Consider the following 19,181-nt stretch of genomic DNA (forward strand, 5'->3'; position numbering starts at 1 on the left):
TGCAGTCGCTGCTGAAGGCTTTTCTACTGAAAGGGAGAAGTCCCGGTGCGACTGAGGGCGACCAGCTTCTAATGAGTGATCGCATATAAACAACACCTTCAGAGGTGATAAACAACACCTTCAGAGGTGATAAGCAACTAGCAACATCTAATAGTACCGTAGTTACACTTTTGAGGTACTTCTAAGTAACTTTTCGGGCCTGTTCCCATGTTACCTTTATTACACTTTAGAGGGACATATTGTACTTTTTGCTTTTTTAGGATACATTTATTGTTTAAGCTGTAGTAACTTTACGAAATAGAATCATCTGTCGCTGTTGATGTGGATATTTGTTGTCCAGGATTAAAAGAAGTAAATATGGATTAAATCACATGTCAGAATCTGGACTAAAGTTTCGCATTCATGTCATCAACAGCATCAAGTTTAAAAGTGTTCCAAATATCTACACTGTTTTGTCAGAGAAGGGCTTTTACACTACATTGTATTTTACAACTCAGAAGTATTCCTTCAGCTTGAATAAAGTAAAATTTGAAGCGAAGTGGTACCTGCAGTGGCTCCATTATTTAGTCTAGCACTTGGCACTTTAACTCGAGCACTGAGTACCTCTGCCACCTCTGAATACTTAAAAGTGTTAAGAGTGTTCATTCTCACACTCTATTAACATAATCACACTGAACACACTATCCACACTGCATTTATCAGTTAAATTATCTTCACTTAGCAAATAAAACACATGTGTGAATACAAGAAGAAAGACAGAATAAATACACAATAGGTTTGCCTTTGTAGTTCAACATGACTTTATTTCCATTACATCATAAATATGTGAGATTTTTTTTGGGTTGGTTACATTTAAACATTCTCAACTTACAACTAATAGCTATTTATTGTCACAGATGACAAAATGTGTCACAGTCCAGATCATCTCTTTTAGAGATAGAAGGCATTCAACATGATTTGTTTAAGTGTGAGACTGACAAACTGAGAATTTGTCAAGCTCTAGCATAACATTGAGATGTCTAAGATCTTATAATGAACCACACAAAGCTCTTTCTTTAAAATATCGCTTCTCCCCTTTTTACTGGCACAAACTTCTTCTTCCTCCAGTTTCAAATCAACAGTGATGATAATAGATGAAATTATTATGTTCCTGTTTATTATCTGGAAATTGTAGCTTGGCGTGGGACAACTAACCACTAGGGGGCAACAGCTGCGTAGGCTCGACACGTTTACGTGCGAGAAGAAGATAGATGTTGACGTCAACGCGTTTGAGCATGCCTACTGCGCTCGAACATAAACAAAGGCAGGACGCGTCTCCGCAATAAACTCTACTTTCTTGTTACTTTTATGGTAACAATACCTAACAATTGGACGGTGACCTATTTCTGGAGCAATGGAGAGCGCGTTACTGATGCGAGTGAGTGTGTTTACCGACCAAGGAGGCAGGAAATACATGGAAGATGTGACCGAGGTCATAGTAGAGCCCGAGCCGGGAGAAGATGATCCAGCGCCGGGTGAACTAGAAGAGATCGGAGAGGGGAAATGCACGGTCAGTGCTCTCGCTGTGAACATGCATCCTGACCGGACTGGTGAAATCGTGGGTGGTGGCCCGCAGGCTTCAGATGCATACTTTGAACCCACAGGGAGCGACGACAATAGCGGATCAGAGGAAACGTCTTCACCGGCAGGTCAGCCGAGCAAGACGAGCCGTTCCCGCCGGTCCGTAGCGTTCTTCGCCGTGTTTGACGGTCACGGAGGTCGCGAGGCTGCGCAGTTTGCACGAGACTATTTGTGGGAGTTCATGAAGAAGCAGCGGGGGTTCTGGTCCCAGTGTGACCGGGAGGTGTGCGCTGCGATACGCAAAGGATTTGTAGCCTGCCACCACGCTATGTGGAAAAAACTACGTAAGTTGACCAACACTTTTCAAGTAATGTAATCAAATGTTCCCAGCCGACACCTGTCCAGCTGTCGTGTTAATCCTGTATGCTCCTCTCACTCGGCTTCAGAAGTAGCACGAACATCACATCTGACCAAGCTCCAGTCTGTCAACCCCGGTGCGCTGCTAGCTCGCATGATAGCCGAGTTTACTAGAACATTCCACGGACACAGGCATATTCTCATGGCTTCCCCTGGCTGTATGCGGATAAATGTAGCGTTAATTAGACAAAAAATGCCAATGTAAATACAAAAAAAATGGTTAATGTTTCTTTGTTACTGTATAAACACAAGCAGACCTTGTGTAGCTAACACGTTTAACAATTAACGGCAACAGAACTAACGAAGTTAGCAATAGCCACCGGGCTCAGTCTAAACAAAGGCTGCCACAACGGACCCAGACAAACAGGTTACTCAGTCGGAGGTATTTTCGCATTGTACTGTCTGTAGTGTAGTCTACGAACTAAACGTTTTCTTGGACTCGCTATTTTCGTTTTTGTTATAAACCATTTAAAATCCTGCTGGACTGTGTAGTAGCCAGTGTATGCTAGACCAGCAGTCTGTTGTGGTGTCTGCCTGGATATGCCCGGACATGTCAGCTGATTTGCATCTGGTCTAGAGCTGGTCACGGATGGTGTCTCCAGTACACAAGGGGTCTGCAGACTTCATGTGTCCCTCTGCTAAGTGTTGGAGAGACCGACACCAGGACAGACTGTGTCCAATGAACCTACCTTACGAGGGTATAGGAACTTGTATAACCATACTGATATTTCCTGTGTCGCTAAACTTCATTTGTTGTTGTGTTGTTTTTTTACATTGGTTTATACGGCGCATAGAAAACCTCACAATTCCACGTGAGCGAATGTGTGATGTACATGAGATGAGTATGAAGTAAGCCGTAAATGCTAAAATCAATTTTCTGTCTTCGTTTTTCTCAGCTGAATGGCCAAAGACACTTACAGGCCTCCCCAGCACATCAGGCACCACAGCCAGCGTGGTGGTCATCCGGGGAAACCGCATGTATGTGGCCCATGTTGGTGATTCAGCAGTTGTTCTAGGGATCCAGGAGGACCCCTCAGTGCCCTTTGTCAGAGCAGTGGAAGTCACACAAGACCACAAACCTGAACTACCCAGAGAGAGGGAGCGTATTGAAGGTCTGGGGGGGAGGTAAGGCAAGACAAGACACCCTGCTTGTGCATTTTATTTTAAGAGCATTCTCAGGTGCAACCTGCTTCTATCATTGGTTCTTCTACCAGTGTATGTATGCAAACAGGCTTGCATGTAAGCCACAGTCAAAAAACTTTTTGGTTGGAGAATATTGTCAAAAATTGTAATGTAGCTGCCACAGGGCCCCATGTTAAACAGATAACGGCTTGTGACAGTAAATTAAACATATGGACTAAAGTACACATTGTACCAGATGTTAAAAACTCTGAGGAAATGCTTTCTATCAGTAACATATTCATTTTTACACACACCCTCCACCCAATATCTATGAAAAAGTAAGAAGAAAATAGTATAGTAGCACATTAAAATGTTACCTGTCTCAAGGGGTAATGTCCTTTTTATACAGTCTTTAGTGTATCTACTGATAAGATGTTAATGTAATGTCCGTGGGTGGCAAACACTTCTTACATGAAAACCATAAAATCACATTATCCAACATTGGTCATATTTGGTACACTTGAATATTAGTCAGTTATCAGTCAGCTAAACATTTCATTGTTCACTGTGATGCATGTCCAAGCAGACAAACTGTTCAAATATTTTTTCTATCTATTGCAAAATATGGTCTTTCTGCAGATGTCTGGCAAATCACAAATCATCAGCTTTTGCCACTCTATTAACATGAATTCTGCCACATGACTCTTATGGAGTTGTTGTTACAATGTACCGCTTTCAGGGGACTTGTTAAAGTTAGCACTGTGATATGCAATATGTGTATACAATACAAGAGAGGCAAACGTGGGCTAGCATATCACCTACATACAAGTAACACCAAATGATTTGTTAGTGTAGGGTTGCATGTAATAAAAGTACCAAGCTGCAAAGTCTGTTTCTTGTCCCTAAATGGGGCATGGGAGATGATTTAAAGTTAAAATAGCTATCCCTGTTCCAGATTTATTTATTTACTTTAATTTCTTCAGTGTTGTCATAGGAAAATACTGGACAGTAGACACAGACATCAATTTCCTTGAGACATGAAAAACAGTAGAGATTTTTTTTTGTCACACTTGGAAAGCTGATCCTATAAACACTGATACCTGTGCACAAACAGGAAGCATTTTCTGAATTTGTGAAATTACATAATGCACACTATCAAAACTTCGGATGAGAAACCTGATTAACTCTAAAGTAAGATCAGCCCACCCAGTATTAACAAAATTGGGATCATTAAAACACTTTGTCAGTGGAAAACACCTTCAATGTAATCATCACTTTACCCAAACATTTGTCAAAATTGCAACATTGTAATCTTCATGAAGCTGGATTTGTTGGAAAAAGTCTGACTCACTAAAATGGCAGTAATGTAATAATTTCAAGTACTGGATTTCTAAAATGTGTGGATGCTTTGCTTGAATTACATACCACCTTTCCTACTCTCTTTCCTGTCTGCTAACAGTGTGATCAAGAAATCTGGAGTGAATCGGGTTGTCTGGAAGAGGCCAAGGCTGAGTCACAATGGGCCGGTGCGTCGGAGCACAGTCATTGACCAGATACCGTTCTTGGCAGTAGCTCGAGCTCTAGGTAGGAAAAGCAAACAAACAGTGTATCAGTGAAAAACTTGTTAACAAAGCAGCACTAATTAAGGACAAAAATAATTAATAATCTGGCTAATAATAATCTTAACAAAGACAAAGTAAACAAGACCCTTGGCCTTTAGTCTAGCTTTAAGTAAGAATCTTTCCAGGAGTGTTTGTCAGGGGCAGCAGTGCCTTCAGCTGACTTTTATCTGGACTTTGGTCTCTGCAGGTGATCTGTGGAGCTATGACTTCTATAGTGGGGAGTTCGTGGTTTCTCCAGAGCCAGACACTAGCGTGGTGACCCTTGACCCTAGAAAGCACCGCTACATTATCCTGGGCAGCGATGGTCTGTGGAACATGGTGCCACCTCAAGAGGCCATCTCTATGTGTCAGAACAATCAGGAGGTGATGGTGAGTTTCAGCAACAGCGTGTTTCGCTGTTATCAAGTATGCTGTGCTATCTACCTGTCTTTTGTAGAGTAAAGATTAGAAGAAAGCTTGATTGTAAGCCTCTGTCATCATACTTGAACACTCATCTAACAGAATAACGGGCACCTCAGATGAGATCCGTCAGTGTAAATAACAGACTTGTATGTTGCAGGCACCGTGTGGGGTATCGAGTGCTCGGCATCTGGTCAGCCATGCTCTGCTGCGTTGGCGCCAACGAATGTTGCGTGCTGACAACACCAGTGCCATTGTAATCGCCCTGCAGGAGCCAGGGACCTTCCAGGAGACGCTTCACCATGAGGAGGTGTTGCTTGACCTTGCCAAGGTGTCCCAATGTCCCCCCACCTCCATATCACGTGCTAACACTCCTCTGCTTCAGGTAACAGCAACACTTTCTCATTGTAGTTGTTATATGTTGTTATATTGGTTTCCTTGACAGTCATTTGGTTGTAAAACACATGGTTTGCATAGTTTCTGTTGCCTGTCTGTTGTGTTTCCATCTAAAGATTGCCTGAGGGTTAAAGGTGACTTGTTGACATGTGTAACTTTTACTTGTGGCTCATCTTTTTTTCTATTCTTTTCTCCTGCAGCAGCCTCAAGAGGAAGACTCTCCCTCTGCGGTGTGTGAGCTCCTCCCTGCCCTGGAGCGACGGGATGGACTATCAGGAAGCAACAGCTTGTTCCACATGAATCTGTCTGATCTGTTTACTCTGACTCCACTGTGTCCAAACAGTAGTGCTGAGCTGCCTAGTCAATCCAGCCCCACCAGCAGAACAGTCACAAGCAGGACACCTAACACTAAGAGAACTATTGATGGATCATCATCATCACCACCGTCAGGCCAGTCTGCTAAGAAAGCACGACGCAGGACTGCTGACAGGCCGCCCCTGGTCCAACACAATGCAGAGAAGAAACAGGAGTCCAGTAACGTCTCCCCTATTCTTCAGCAGCACAACAAGACCACGGTGTGTGTGTACTGAAACACAGACACACACAGGTCTGCTGCCTCTCACTGTCAGTCTCCACTGGGATTCCTGTTCCTTATACTTGCAAATTCTCCTGCACAATCTCACAACTCAAACCAACCTTGATACAGAGGTTGCAAAAAGACGCTTGTTGCTCAGCACCATTAAAGCACTTCTTTGGAAACCTAACTTTTCTGAAAAAAGTGCTCATTTTCATAAAACCTCTGTCGTGTCTTTGTCTCTGAATTCCTTTCTGAAATGCTGATTAAATATGTCTTACTTCATTTCTTCCTGGTAACAGTTGTAAAGATACAAATATGACTAATGATGCTGATGAAGATGATGTAAATATTATGCATTTTATATTTGTGTACTGAGAAGTAAGTCAAACTATTCATTTAATGCAAATATATATTTTTATACATTCTTTTATTGTATGATGACAACACAGGAACATTTTTTAGCACAGCTTTCATCTCAGATTCCTCACTTTGTCCATATACCCTTGTGTGTACACCCTGTGCTTAAACATATTTATGTATTTTTATTGCTATCATCTTATTTAATCACTGGAGATTTATCTTGAATATAAACAGAAAGTGCTGCTACAGTCACAGACCAGTAAGCTACTACAGTATGTATATTGATGGATAAATATATGTAATAAGTGTTGGTAGCGTTTGAATAGTGAGTACACATTTAACATAACACGTGGACGTATAAGCTTTCTAATGACGAAAGGTGTTTTTATGTTTTAACTACACTGCGTTAAATCCTCTCCCTCACTCATCTTACATTGTTGTAACGTGTAAGGAAGCATTACAGTGGATTTGTCCTTTACTCATGCATACGTCAGGTAATGACTTAATATGTTTCCGAGAATGCCTTTCAACAGCACTCCATAGTGCTGAAGCTTTTGCAGATGTTGCTGTGTATGTTTCTACAGTGATGGATTCCTCCTTCTGTGCTTTCTGAACATTCAGGTGGCTCTGTGATGAAGACTTTGGTTCTAAGGGGCTGACAGAAAACCTGACGTTTACAATCAATGTTTCAGATTATTTTGAACCGTCATTGTAGCCGCACTGGGGGTATTGCTGATGTCACATTGTCAAAGTTGTCTTTATATAGGAAATTATACAAAACCTCTCTTAGTAGTATTCTCATCCATACAGACAGAGCACTGTCTCGCATTATGAGTCCTTGCTGCCACCTGATTTGGTTTTGTTTACAGGTCGGTTCGCCTTACACAAGCCATTGTCTCCGTCCACGCTGCAGCTGCAGTTGTGTTCTTACTGATGTGTGGGACTACATACACTCTGCATGGACTTTCTAAGAGAATATTTTTGCACTATTATGGTGACTGTGTTGTCTTTGTGAAGGGTTTTTTTCATTTGACAATGACTCAGATGCGATTAGAGTCTAACATGAAAACAGTACAAAAGACAGACAAATAATTAAATGATTTCAATGTAAACAGAAGGGAATCTTTGTCAAACTCTGGACTGTTCGATAGCAAACTGCTAAAGAATAATGGCCATTACCCAGTTTGTGTTGATGTGTAAAACCTTGTTACATAATGATGTATTTTCACTGAGTTAAGTGCAATTTCTAACAGGAATTTGTAGCATTATGGATTGGCTATTATCTGTATTGACTCTTAGTGCTGAAGGAATGATCTTGTGTGACATGGTCTCTCTGGAAATACAGTTTCTTATTTCACTCTGCATCCCTGTATGAGTTGTATATAGTATTTTTGAGATACTCAGAAATCTTAGTCGACTCATATACTCTGTTGAATAAAGACACCCTTGATTGAGATGACTGTGCTAACAGCAAAAAAAGTGCATGTGTATAGTGTAAATGTGAAAACCTCTTACCTGGAAATGAACCTATTTAAATAAAAAGCTCTGAGGTATAGTAGCTACTGTTTTGTGTGAAGATATTTACCTTCTTACCTTCTTTTCTTAATGCCTTCTGCTAATGTTTGCTGTGACTTTGTCAAACTATAAAACAGACCCACAGTTGCGGATATCAGTTCATATGTTTTGTTTGAATACTGTTTTTTAGTTGGAAATCTAAATCAATACTAAATCTACAACGAGGAGAGAGCATTGGTGTGTGTGTGTGTGAATGCTGATAGCAGAAGAAAGAGCGTTTCAACAGTCCATTCTGGAGGAGATAAAGGCATGGATGACCCTTCCTAGGTCTGCAGGAATGACCTGTTTCAGTTTGATGTTGCAGTGTTGTACAACTTTAGTCACCTGACTGTCAAAGGACAGCAGTAAATGGAAAATAACACCAAGGATAGGGCCCTCTTTTTAAACACAGACTAGAGGAGTCTCGTCCTTGCCAGGCAAGGTTATACAGGTATACCAAAGGTTTGGAGAATGACACAAATGTTCATTTTCACAAAGTCAGCTGCCTCAGTTTTTATAATATAAGTCTATTTGCACATACTCCTGAATGTTATGAAGAGCGACCAGATTAAAAGTCCCTTTTTGCCATGTAAATGAACTTAATCCTAAAAAACATTTCCACTGCATTTCAGCCCCACCACAAAAGAACCAACCGACGTCAGTGATCCTGTTGTTTACACAGGTGAGAGTGTCGATGAGGACAAGGCTGGAGATCACTCTGTCATGCTGATTGAGTTACTTATATCATGTGTGGGGTTGCTTCTCAGCTAAGGGAGTGTGCTCAATCACATCATACAAAAACATCTTCCAAGAGCAACAGTTTGGTTGCCTTTTGCAAAATGATGGAGTACCTTGCCATAAGGCAAAAGGGGATAACTGGCTGGGCAAACAAAACATCAAAACTTTAGGTCCATGGCCAGGAAACTCCCCAGACCTTAATCCCATTGAGAACTTGTGGTCAAGCCTCAAAAGGCAAGTGGACAAACAAAAACCCACCAATTCTAACAAACTCCAAGCATTGATTAAGTAAGAATGGGCTGCCATCAGTCAGCATGTGGCCCAGAATGTGATGGACAGCATACCAAGGTACTGTTGCCAATCAGTAAACTCTGCGTTTTCAGCAAACTGTGCACTCAGCCTCTTTCATTTGACCATTTTTTGGGAGGGGTGGATTAAGGTTGTCTGATGTGACTGGTTGCATGGATGCTAATGATTGCCAACAGAAAAGGAGGGCTTACCGATCTCGACAGACAAAACAACAAAACATACTGGGATTTGTAGTATTATCTGTGTATGTGCTGTATACTGGGGGTCCAGCTCTAATACACATTTGATATGATCTTGTGAGCCAAATATAATTAGTTTGACACCCCTGCTATTTTCATTTACTTTCACAACAAACACACATGAATGAACTCATAACTCCAACTGAAGCACAGTTTTTTTGTACTTCAACTTTGTTTACTTTAGATTTTATGTGACATTTACAACACAACAATTCAGAGCTTCATACTTTAATATAACAAAAGTCATCTCAAGGCACTTTATACAGTGTAAGGTTTAAGACCTGTTCACAGTAGGGGCCACTTTCTTAGGCAAGTACTTTTACTTGTTTGGTGCATTTTTGCAACTACTAGTTCCTTTCAAATAACATTGTTGTGTTAGTAGGCTTGTTCGAGATGAACCGCGCCTTGTCTGGCATGCAGAGACAAGACGCTGCAATAAATTCTAATTCTAATCTTCTAATTCTTCCGGCAGCATCAAGCCGCTGTTTGTGCTGACAGCAAGAAACACTCATGTCCCGTGAGGTCAGATACAGAAGCAATACAATTCTATTTTGTACACAGTGTCCAGTAACTTTTGTTTGTTGTTAAATAGGTTCACAGGATATGGTGAGTTTATGGTTTAACCTCCATATCAATCAAATAATTACATGAAATGGGTTAAAATTATAATGACAATTATTATAACTACATTTTAGTTTAGAATGAAACTATAAATGTAAAACACTAATTAGTCAATAGAAACCAAAGATATTTAGACTGTCAGGACTGAAAAATATACAGATGAGATTTTATTCATCTGAAAAACATCTGTCGCTTAATCGTCTAGTTTGAAACTAAAATCATCATATTTTCTGATAAATTAAAATTATCCTGTAAAACAATCGCTTGTCACGGTTAAAACCTAGACTTAGGAACTCGATATATTTCAGGGTAAATAAAAGAGGTAGCGTTTCTCTAAAACGACCTCGCCACCGGATGTTTACTAAGTTAACTTCCGCTGTGTTTTTACCACAGTCCACATGGTTCAGTCTACCGTGAAGCTGGAAGCATGGTGGCCGTCACACGCATTCTAAATAAAAGCGCAAACAATGCCACTCGCCACAAGTATTGGTAAACGTACGTACACAGTGGAAGCTTGCAGAGTGAATATATTTCTGTAAAGTAGTAGCCTCTATTTTATAGTAAATAAAATAGAGCACATGTCACTCTCTGTAATATTATTTTTTTATTATGAAAGTAATTCTAGGAAGTCATAATGAAGTCTGGCTTCCGGTCAAGTGCTGAAATGTGATTTTTGAGAGCGGGAAGAATAAATGGCAGAGTGAAGTAAGCCTTTTCGAAACAACTTGTGTACTACAAAGGTGTTTTTAACACTTGGGGAGCATTTTCTTCTGACTAATGGTAGGGAATGTATACGAGTAATGACTCAAAGTAATCGTGTTAAAGGTAGCTTTAGGGACATTGGCTCATCCTAGGTAGCTAACTGACGTTAACGTTAAGCTAGCTAAACAGTGTCTGTCAGTCAAATATCAGGCAACAGTGTGAAGCAAGACTGGAAAAGTAACGTAAGTAAGTTGTTTTATTAAACTGTTGGCAAATTCAACAGTGTTAGTTCAGCATTACACTACTGAATATCTAAAATGTGGTTTTTATTAGGGTTCTTAGACATGTATGTTTGAAAACAAATCTGTGTAGCAGGGACAGGGAAACATGGCTGGAGTGGAGTATACAATTGGAGGAGTGAAGATACACTTCCCGTGCAAGGCTTACCCTTCCCAGCTTGCCATGATGAACAGTGTAAGTACCAACTTCACTGCTTGAGAAACTATGTGCATGGGGACCATATATAATTTATAGAAATCTATTTGGTGTCAGTACACTGTATTTGTAAAAAACTATGGCGTTATGAAGTTATAGAAAACAATTATCAGCCGTATTTCTTCGTAATTATCTTTTAGAAACCGATTAGTTTTTAACCAAATGTATGCTACCTGAAAGGCACAAACTGAGACTATAGACATTTTAACTATGTGGAATGTAAGACTTAGTTGAAGTACAGAGTCTGAATAACATCAACAATAACAAAAACAATTGGTTGTCAAAATAAATATGTTTACAAACTGTATGACTGACCTCACAGAAGTATGTGTCACTTACTGTAGCTACATCTTTTTATCTGATTATGAATCGAGACATACTACCTTGTTTGCAGATTGTACGAGGACTGAATTCTGGATTCCATTGCTTGCTCGAGAGTCCCACAGGAAGTGGAAAGAGCTTGGCCTTGCTCTGCTCTGCTCTAGGCTGGCAGCAGGCTCAGCTTGGTAAGTTTGCTCGGGTCATGACCAACATATTACAAAACAAGTGCGTGGGAGTGTGGTGCATCCTCAAACAAAATGAAAAAAATCTGGTGCATAATTAATTAGAACCTATTTTATACAGACAGTGTCACTCTCTCTCTCTTCAGACTGAGAGTTGCTGTCAGTGATAGTTATATTTGTGTTTCATGTGTGATGACAGCTAAACTGCAAGGAGTAAGTGTAGGAGATGACAAGAGCCAGTCAGACATCACCACTCCTTGTCAGTGTGTGTGCCACAACAAATGCTTAAAGACTACAGCTACTACATCTGCCAAGCCTCCTGTTGTGGACCTGACTGTGTCGCCTTGTAAAGACACGCCACAGCATCTGCCTCCGGTACCCGAATATAGTAAGTAACTTTAAGTCCTTCATTTTGTTTCTGCTGTCATTTGAAGACATCCGTAACGAAATCTTTTTCTTTTCCTGAGTTTCATTTGGGTCACTCCTTAGTGCCATTCCTTATTACATACTGTAAAATATATGTTAATATAACGGATGTACTGTTTTGTTTTCTCATCCATAATGTTTTGTCACTGTATATATTGCAAGGATTTTGTTTTGTTTTAGTTTTGTTACAGGGGCAGTCACAGTCCAAGAAACAGCCTGTAGCCTCTTGTCTATCAGAGAAGTTCCAGTCTTCCCTTAGTTCTGACTGCGAGAAAGATGACGACTTCCAGCCAGACAGGAAACGCATGCGCACTGCTGAACATAAGGTAATCTTATATACCTTGTGTATACACCGATTGGCCACAACATTAAAATTGCAAGCTGGAATGCAGGTGTTCTGACTTCTGTTCACCACAACATTTTGTGATTTATACTTTTATTGGTTCTGAGTAAACTGAAAACACAGTCAAGCTAACAAATGAACAACATGGGTTCACATGCATATAAATAAATACCATGAAAGAATGATAAGCAATCTAAGAGTAAGAATATAAACGTGGTTATAATATGTATATTACCTATGCAATGCTAAGATAAAATAATATGTTGTCCACAACAATAAAATAGGAGAATAGAATAGCTTTATTGGTTTGAACAGTTACCATTGATACAACAGTGCTGTTACAATATTTTTTAGGATTTAGCCAAATTAATTTGTAGTACTCAGTCTTACTGCCAAACAATCATATACAACATACACTGTCCAAACTATCCATGCCCCTTTTGCACAAGCTTTATTGGGTAATGTGACCTTGAAACTATGAGCAACGCTTTCCCACCTTTGACACCTTTGACAGCCATCACATTGAACAAGTTCTTCCTGTAGCTGTGGATTAGACCTGCACAATGTTGAGGAGGAACTTTGGAATATGCTTTGCTTTGATGTTTTTCTCCTTGACTTAGATTTTTTACTTGCCTTGTTCCTCACTTGTAAGTCGCTTTGGATAAAAGCATCTGCCAAATGACAAAATGTAAATGTAAATATTCTTCCTCAAAGAGGTGCTTCAGCTCAGATATATATATACATATATATATGTTCTGAGATACTCTTAGATGACCGGTGTGAATGGCTCTCCTCATGTGATTCCACAGCATCTCTATTGGGTTTAGTTCTGGGCTCTGACTGGGAAACTCCAAAAAGTTTGAATCTTTGTAGTAGATTTAGGTCATTATCTACATCATTCAGCTTCACATGAGCTTCATCGACCTGTGTAGATATTCCAATAAAAAAAGCTACCATAGTTAATTACAACATTAAGAATGTCTACACTGTATTTCTGATCAGGTTGGTGTTATAGAATCTGCTTTTCATTTACAAACAAGGACATTTGACCCACAACCTTTGAATGGTATTGTATTTATTAAGCTAATTAAAAAAGTAAATGTTTTGACAAAACTGCTTATTTGTAGCGAAGTAAAGTTTCTGTGTTTTTTCCTCAGAGTCGGAAAAAGCAGCGTCTGGAACGGGGAGTGGTATTTATAGATGATGAGCAAGAGCTTGACAATAAACCTTCAGGTTCTCAGACCTGGACCACAGAGCCAACCAGCCCTGCTGCCATTTTGTCACCATCATGCAGTGTGAGTACATTCCAGAGAGAGTTGCTGAGGCAAGCTAGTTATAGTTTTCTGTTCGACTTGATCCAAACGTTTTCTGATGTCATGCATACATGCGGCCAAGGCGGCTTTAGTCTTTGGAGCCAGGCATTGCAGTTGCTCTCCACTGACTGCAAAACTTCAAGGCATAATAGGAAACTCCTGGCTCTCATCTGATCGAAGATCTGATTCAGGTTCAGGTGTTGGCTCAACAACATTTATATATTTATAGAAACGTTTTCTTTCCCATTTACTTTGGAATGTTTTGATTTCATTAATTAGAGTTTTTACTATGAAGATCGATTGTTTTATGGAACAAATGTGACTTATCAGAGGAGTAGATTTATTCTCAAACTAGATGATTATGATGCTACAACCTTGGCACACCTATTTTTGGGTAGTTTCTACTATTTTTCTTTGCAGTACCTCTCAACTTCCATCAGATTGGATGGGGAGCGTCAGTGCACAGCCTTTTTCAGATCTTTCCATTCGGGTTTAAGACTTGGCTTTGGCTGAACCACTCAAGGTCATTCACAAGGTTGTCCTGTAGTCACTCTTTTGCTATCTTGGCTGTGTGCTTAGGGTTGTTGTCCTGTTGAAAGACGAACCGTCACCCTGGTCTGAGGTCCAGAGCGCTCTGGAACAGGTTTCTAAATAAGGATGCAAGCATGTGTACTTATGAGGTTTACATGACACATGGGGACATTATTGTCCATTTATTTTAATTTTTTAATGTTTAGGGGTCCCTTACCAATGATGTAGCTGTGACCAATGTGATGCAATTTAACAGACTACTTTTATAGCATAGACCTGATCATTACTACACTAACATGGCCCTGTAACCCAGGGAACACAACCATCATAGAAACTGTTCTTTATCTGCAATTACATGTCAAAATATCTGATGTGGTTCATTTTGCATGCTGGCTTGCTTGTAAGGTTTACAGACTCTCTTAACTGACACAGGCACTTATTGGTGTTATTAGTTGTGCTTGTCCTGCTTTAACATTGCAGATGTGAAAAACTCAGTTACATAAATGCTACATGGCAAAACAGGTTAGTTAACTCCTCATGCAAGATATCAATGGATTAGAATATAATCAGCCCTGTATTGATATACTATTTCACCATGTCAGCAATAGGTTCAGAATCACTACTCACTGTCACCACTGGGTGGTGTTATACTCCACCACATTAACCAAGGCTGTAGTCTTGGTTTTCAGGCTATGTAGGCTTTAAATCAGACAAATTTTAAAATTGCTTATGAGATCATTTTCATTTCTTTAATATGAACTTAAATTATCAATGATGATTCCAAAACATTCTAATGGAAAATACTTAACAAATTGGAAAAGCCCCCATTTTAATTTTAATTTCCTTCAGACTGAAAAGCAGTGACGGGAAGGGTATATGTCATAAATGTATACCAACTTTCTGCATTTACCCAGTAAATGTTTTTTATTTATATATTTGTATAGCGTTTACAAGGTTAGACAAAATGGTAGAACCACCTAGCAGTATAACAAAATACAACTCAATAGCAACACAATAGCACTGTTATATGATAGCCAGTCACAACCATGAACTGGATGGGGGATGTCAGGTAAAAATACAAGGCTTCTATTGAAGTTGATCTACCCAATTTAGAATCAACTTTGTAATATTTGGTAAATATGCTGTTAGCTTCCCTGACCATTGTTGTTAGGGTCATCACTACATATGTTTACAAAATTAGGTCTGTTATATCCTGATTTGGGAGCAGCCTGAAGACATCGCTGTAAAAGATCTTTGACTCAGGCGGGTTGTACAAAACAGCATGGTAAACTTCCCACACTTTTGTGGATTTAGGTTGTGTCTTCTGTCGTGTAGTGAGTTGCATCATGATATTGAGATCAGGGCTCTGCAGGGGCCAGACCATCGGTTGCTGGACTCCTTGTTCTTTTTGCCACTGTAGGCAGTTCTGAATAATTTTCATGAAGGTGGTATTTATCAGTAGTTTAGCTACCAAAATAGTTGCTGGTATAAGAAGATCAACAAGATCAATCAATTGAGTAGTTGTTTCAGTTCAAGATTACAAATCTTACAGATGTACAAATGTTTATTCAGGATATCCTTTAACTAAGTGGAGCTAATAAACTGACAGCTGGGAGTATTTTGAAGGTCCATGTGTAGTAGTATGAGAAATTGGTAAAAATCATAAGAAAATTGCATTTCTGTCAGTGAAATTTTTTTTGGTGACCTAGCCAGTCATTTTTTGCTCTTAGTTAAATGTGTTTCTTTTGTCTTTGCATGAAAAAAATATACGGCAATGTATCAACCTGTTACTGCAGTCACAAGAAACCATACCAGGTGCATCAAGTGACAATGCTCTTAAAGGTATCAGGATGCTGTTTCTGTTAAATAATCCATGTTCCTGAATTCTATGCAGGTCCCAGAGACGAACAGGTTACCCATAATCATTAGACATTCTCAGCTATAGTAAGCTCGCAGCAATGGTTGAACTCGCAACTGCGTTTAAACCTGCCACAGGTGTGTGGATTGGATTTAGAGCTGTGGATGTTGGGAGGTGGAAAAAGAGGAGGAGGGAAAGTAAAGCTGAAAAAGCGTATCCGTCTCTAGTTTCCTTGCAGCTACATGACCAGGGCTCTTTTGTCCTGCGAGCGCTGACTGACGGCCTGAATGGGGCCCTTTGAAGCAAGCTCCAGTTTTAATTAAGAGGGTTTGCCTCGCCTGGGCCGCTGATCTGTGAAAGCCACAGGGATAAATATTGAATGGGGTTCACCCGCTGGTTACTGCGCCCGAGGGATAAACAGGTGCTTTGGAGGGCAGGTATTTGCAAGGGCCTCTACCTGCAGTGTGCAGTCATATCAGGAGGAGGGGGTGTTCGGTGTTATGTCTTCCAAAGTATTGGCTATTGAAGCCCACTCTTATTGGAATTAATTCTAAGCCTTCAAAAGCTGTGGAATGAGAAGCAAATTGGGGTCCAGCAAGAGGCACCAGTGATACCTAAGTGATCCACTGCCTGAGGCCACTCAGTGCCTTTTCACTGGCCCCCTAGAGTGTGAGATTTCCATCTATCAGGTGTTGGCAGGGAGCATAGCAACTACTGACCTCTGTTGTGTCAATTCAAGATAGTTTAATCTGCTGCATATACTTATATCTGCCAGTGCAGCTCATCACACCTTCATCATGCCTGGGGAAACTTTGTATAGCTGTGTTAAATAAACTTTGTAAAAGATGTAGTAAAACTCATAAAACTTATTCTGCCTAAACAGTGCAGTGTACCTATAATACTATGTTAACTAGAGAGCACTTCAATCACTTAACGTGTGAGAGACGAGCTGAGAGCATTGTCATCGCTAGTAGCACCCAAGGAGCAACACCAATGGAATTGTTATGTACTGTGAAAGAGCTGGTATGTTCTTGTTGCAAGCAGAGCTGGCGTCCCATTTGCCCCTTTTGCCAGTTATCTACATTCCTTTCTAGGGGGTGCCTGCTCTGGGCGGTGGGGCAAGGCTTGAAAGCTTGTTGTCCTGGCATCTCAGGAGGCAGGCGTGTAAAAGGATACTCTTGTGTCAGCTGTTTCCTGCTGCAGCTTTTGACAAGGGCCTCTATTCATCAGCAGGCCCTTCTACACTGTCCCAACCCACCCCTTCTCCCCCAACTGCCAATGAATAAGTAATTATTGTCCATCTTGGGGAAGGATATTTGGATGGCTCTATTTAATGTGGCAACAGCAGGTAAGTTGATCGGGCTCAGAGCCCAAGCTGTGAAGCGTAACTGTTCCAGAGGAGAAAGGTAACCTGAACTGGTGTTGGGGCCCTGCAGCACCTCTGTTTATTTTTCACATGGGCTCAGGGCTCGTTATCCCTCTTAACTCTGAGAGGAGCTCTCTAAGGGCTCTCTTTGGCATACACTTCATCACACATTGTAATATTTGATGGGCAAACATGCTTGGAAAATCTGAGCGGGCAGGTAACTGGAGCTACTCATCTGTCCTCAGAAGTGCTACCTTCTGATACACATCACAAGTTGCATGTGACACCATATACAGTTCATTATAACATTGTTTTTTTTCAAAGAAGATAATGCAAATAATATCATGCAATGAACATGTTGACTCAAGGTCTGATTCCATTATCTGATAACAATGGCGAAAATGCTAAGATACAGCAATAAGAAAAAGTATGTGAATACTTTTTGTGGTTTTCTGCATTTTTTTTATTAGGATTAGCTAGTGTTAGCTGCCAAAGATGTATCTAAACACTATCTCAATTAAACTAAACTAAACTGTATTTAATCTCTCCACGTTTGTTTACTTAATGTAGGTTATCCCACTCTCAAAAGTTGAAAGTGAAAATGCTGCAAAAAAAGGAACTGAGACTCTCTTCTTATTAACACTATTAGCTAGAATAACACAAGCATCTTTTAAAAACTTCTTGGCTTTTTACCGCAGTGCACCATTTGTCTTCGGCATTAAAGTTTGTTTACTGAAATTTTTTGTTCTTGCACATTATGTAAAAATAGTAACTTCCGGATATGTAATTTTGCCACTTTATTTTTAATGAACAGTTTTACTAGAGTCAGCACAGAAGGAACACACATACATACATACATACAGTACACATCTATGTATAAAAATTGTATATGGTTATTTACTGCGCCATTAACATTATTAGATTGGGATTGTTACTTTATTAATTCAAATTTAGTTGTGAACCACCTTTCAGTATTTGGTATTTGTTTTTCTTCTCCATTCAGTCCCCAGAACCCTGCTCCAGGTGCCCATGTGGTTCAGCTAAAGAGAGTGCGAAGGACAAAGGCAAAGATGGCAAAACAGATATTCCTAAAATCTACTTTGGCACTCGGACACATAAACAGATAACTCAGATTGCCCATGAGCTGAAACGCACGGTTTACTCCAGCGTGCCAATGACCATCTTGTCCAGCAGAGATCACACCTGTGTCAACCCGGAAGTGGCATCTCACTCCAGCCGCAATGAACGCTGCAAGGAGCTGCTGGAGGCAAAGGATGTGAGGATCAACACTAACAAACACACATGACACACACTCTGACCTAACTGACAAAACCCAGAAATGTTCACCAAACACTTGTTCAAGGCATCACAGGAAAAAACAAAACAAAAACAACATGAAATCTGTTAAACCATTATTTTGTTTTCAAGAAAATTACTGACTTTTCAGATTAGCTAACTTTTGATGTAGTTTTAGACTTTTGGACTCCATGTCGTATGTAAAGTATGAGTGTATGTATGTGCTGGATAGTCAGAGCTGCAGATGTAGCTCTACCCCATCCTCCAGCCTACATGGAGGGTCTTCTCCCTTGGTCAGGGACAAAAGCCTTACAGTAACACAACTATTTCAGCAGCTCGCTATCAATCACGCCTTTATGGTATTTTCTTGGTTGATTGGCAATTTTTGATATTTTTAATTGTCTGACCATTCGATTTCAATCTTTCGATCTTTC

At 40.1% G+C, this 19,181-nt stretch overlaps 2 protein-coding genes across 3 annotated transcripts in view; both read left to right on the forward strand.

Moving 5' to 3' along the window:
* The first annotated feature begins 1,156 nt into the window (after positions 1–1,156).
* Positions 1,157–8,011, forward strand: ppm1da (protein phosphatase, Mg2+/Mn2+ dependent, 1Da). Of its 2 annotated transcripts, none has more exons than XM_026341230.1 (6): positions 1,157–1,904; positions 2,874–3,102; positions 4,559–4,683; positions 4,909–5,090; positions 5,281–5,505; positions 5,720–8,011. In XM_026341230.1, exons 1-6 carry the CDS (start codon positions 1,394–1,396, stop codon positions 6,104–6,106), a joined length of 1,659 nt encoding a protein of 552 aa, XP_026197015.1. In that variant the 5' UTR covers positions 1,157–1,393; the 3' UTR covers positions 6,107–8,011. The 2 variants fall into 2 exon arrangements, with proteins under 2 accessions (XP_026197015.1, XP_026197004.1); XM_026341219.1 differs by having other exon boundaries at positions 1,159–1,904; positions 5,717–8,011.
* A 2,571-nt stretch (positions 8,012–10,582) lies between these two features.
* The window catches only part of brip1 (BRCA1 interacting protein C-terminal helicase 1), a 42,122-nt gene continuing 33,523 nt past the window's right edge, over positions 10,583–19,181 (forward strand). The window contains 7 exon segments of the mRNA XM_026340791.1: positions 10,583–10,862; positions 10,989–11,090; positions 11,506–11,617; positions 11,814–12,002; positions 12,221–12,366; positions 13,541–13,678; positions 18,455–18,727. Of these exon segments, the coding sequence (XP_026196576.1) occupies positions 11,004–11,090; positions 11,506–11,617; positions 11,814–12,002; positions 12,221–12,366; positions 13,541–13,678; positions 18,455–18,727 (945 nt within the window). The 5' untranslated portion in view covers positions 10,583–10,862; positions 10,989–11,003.

The sequence above is a fragment of the Anabas testudineus genome, chromosome 13, assembly GCF_900324465.2.
Source record: "Anabas testudineus chromosome 13, fAnaTes1.2, whole genome shotgun sequence".
In the NCBI taxonomy this organism is placed as follows: domain Eukaryota; kingdom Metazoa; phylum Chordata; class Actinopteri; order Anabantiformes; family Anabantidae; genus Anabas; species Anabas testudineus.

Bases quoted from the DNA above. Each gene is read 5' to 3' on its own strand.
- ppm1da (XM_026341219.1), top strand. From the start codon at position 1,394: ATGGAGAGCGCGTTACTGATGCGAGTGAGTGTGTTTACCGACCAAGGA. The intron at 4,684-4,908 runs GTAGGAAAAGCA...TGGTCTCTGCAG, and splicing joins GGCAGTAGCTCGAGCTCTAG to GTGATCTGTGGAGCTATGAC. The intron at 5,091-5,280 runs GTGAGTTTCAGC...TGTATGTTGCAG, and splicing joins AGAACAATCAGGAGGTGATG to GCACCGTGTGGGGTATCGAG.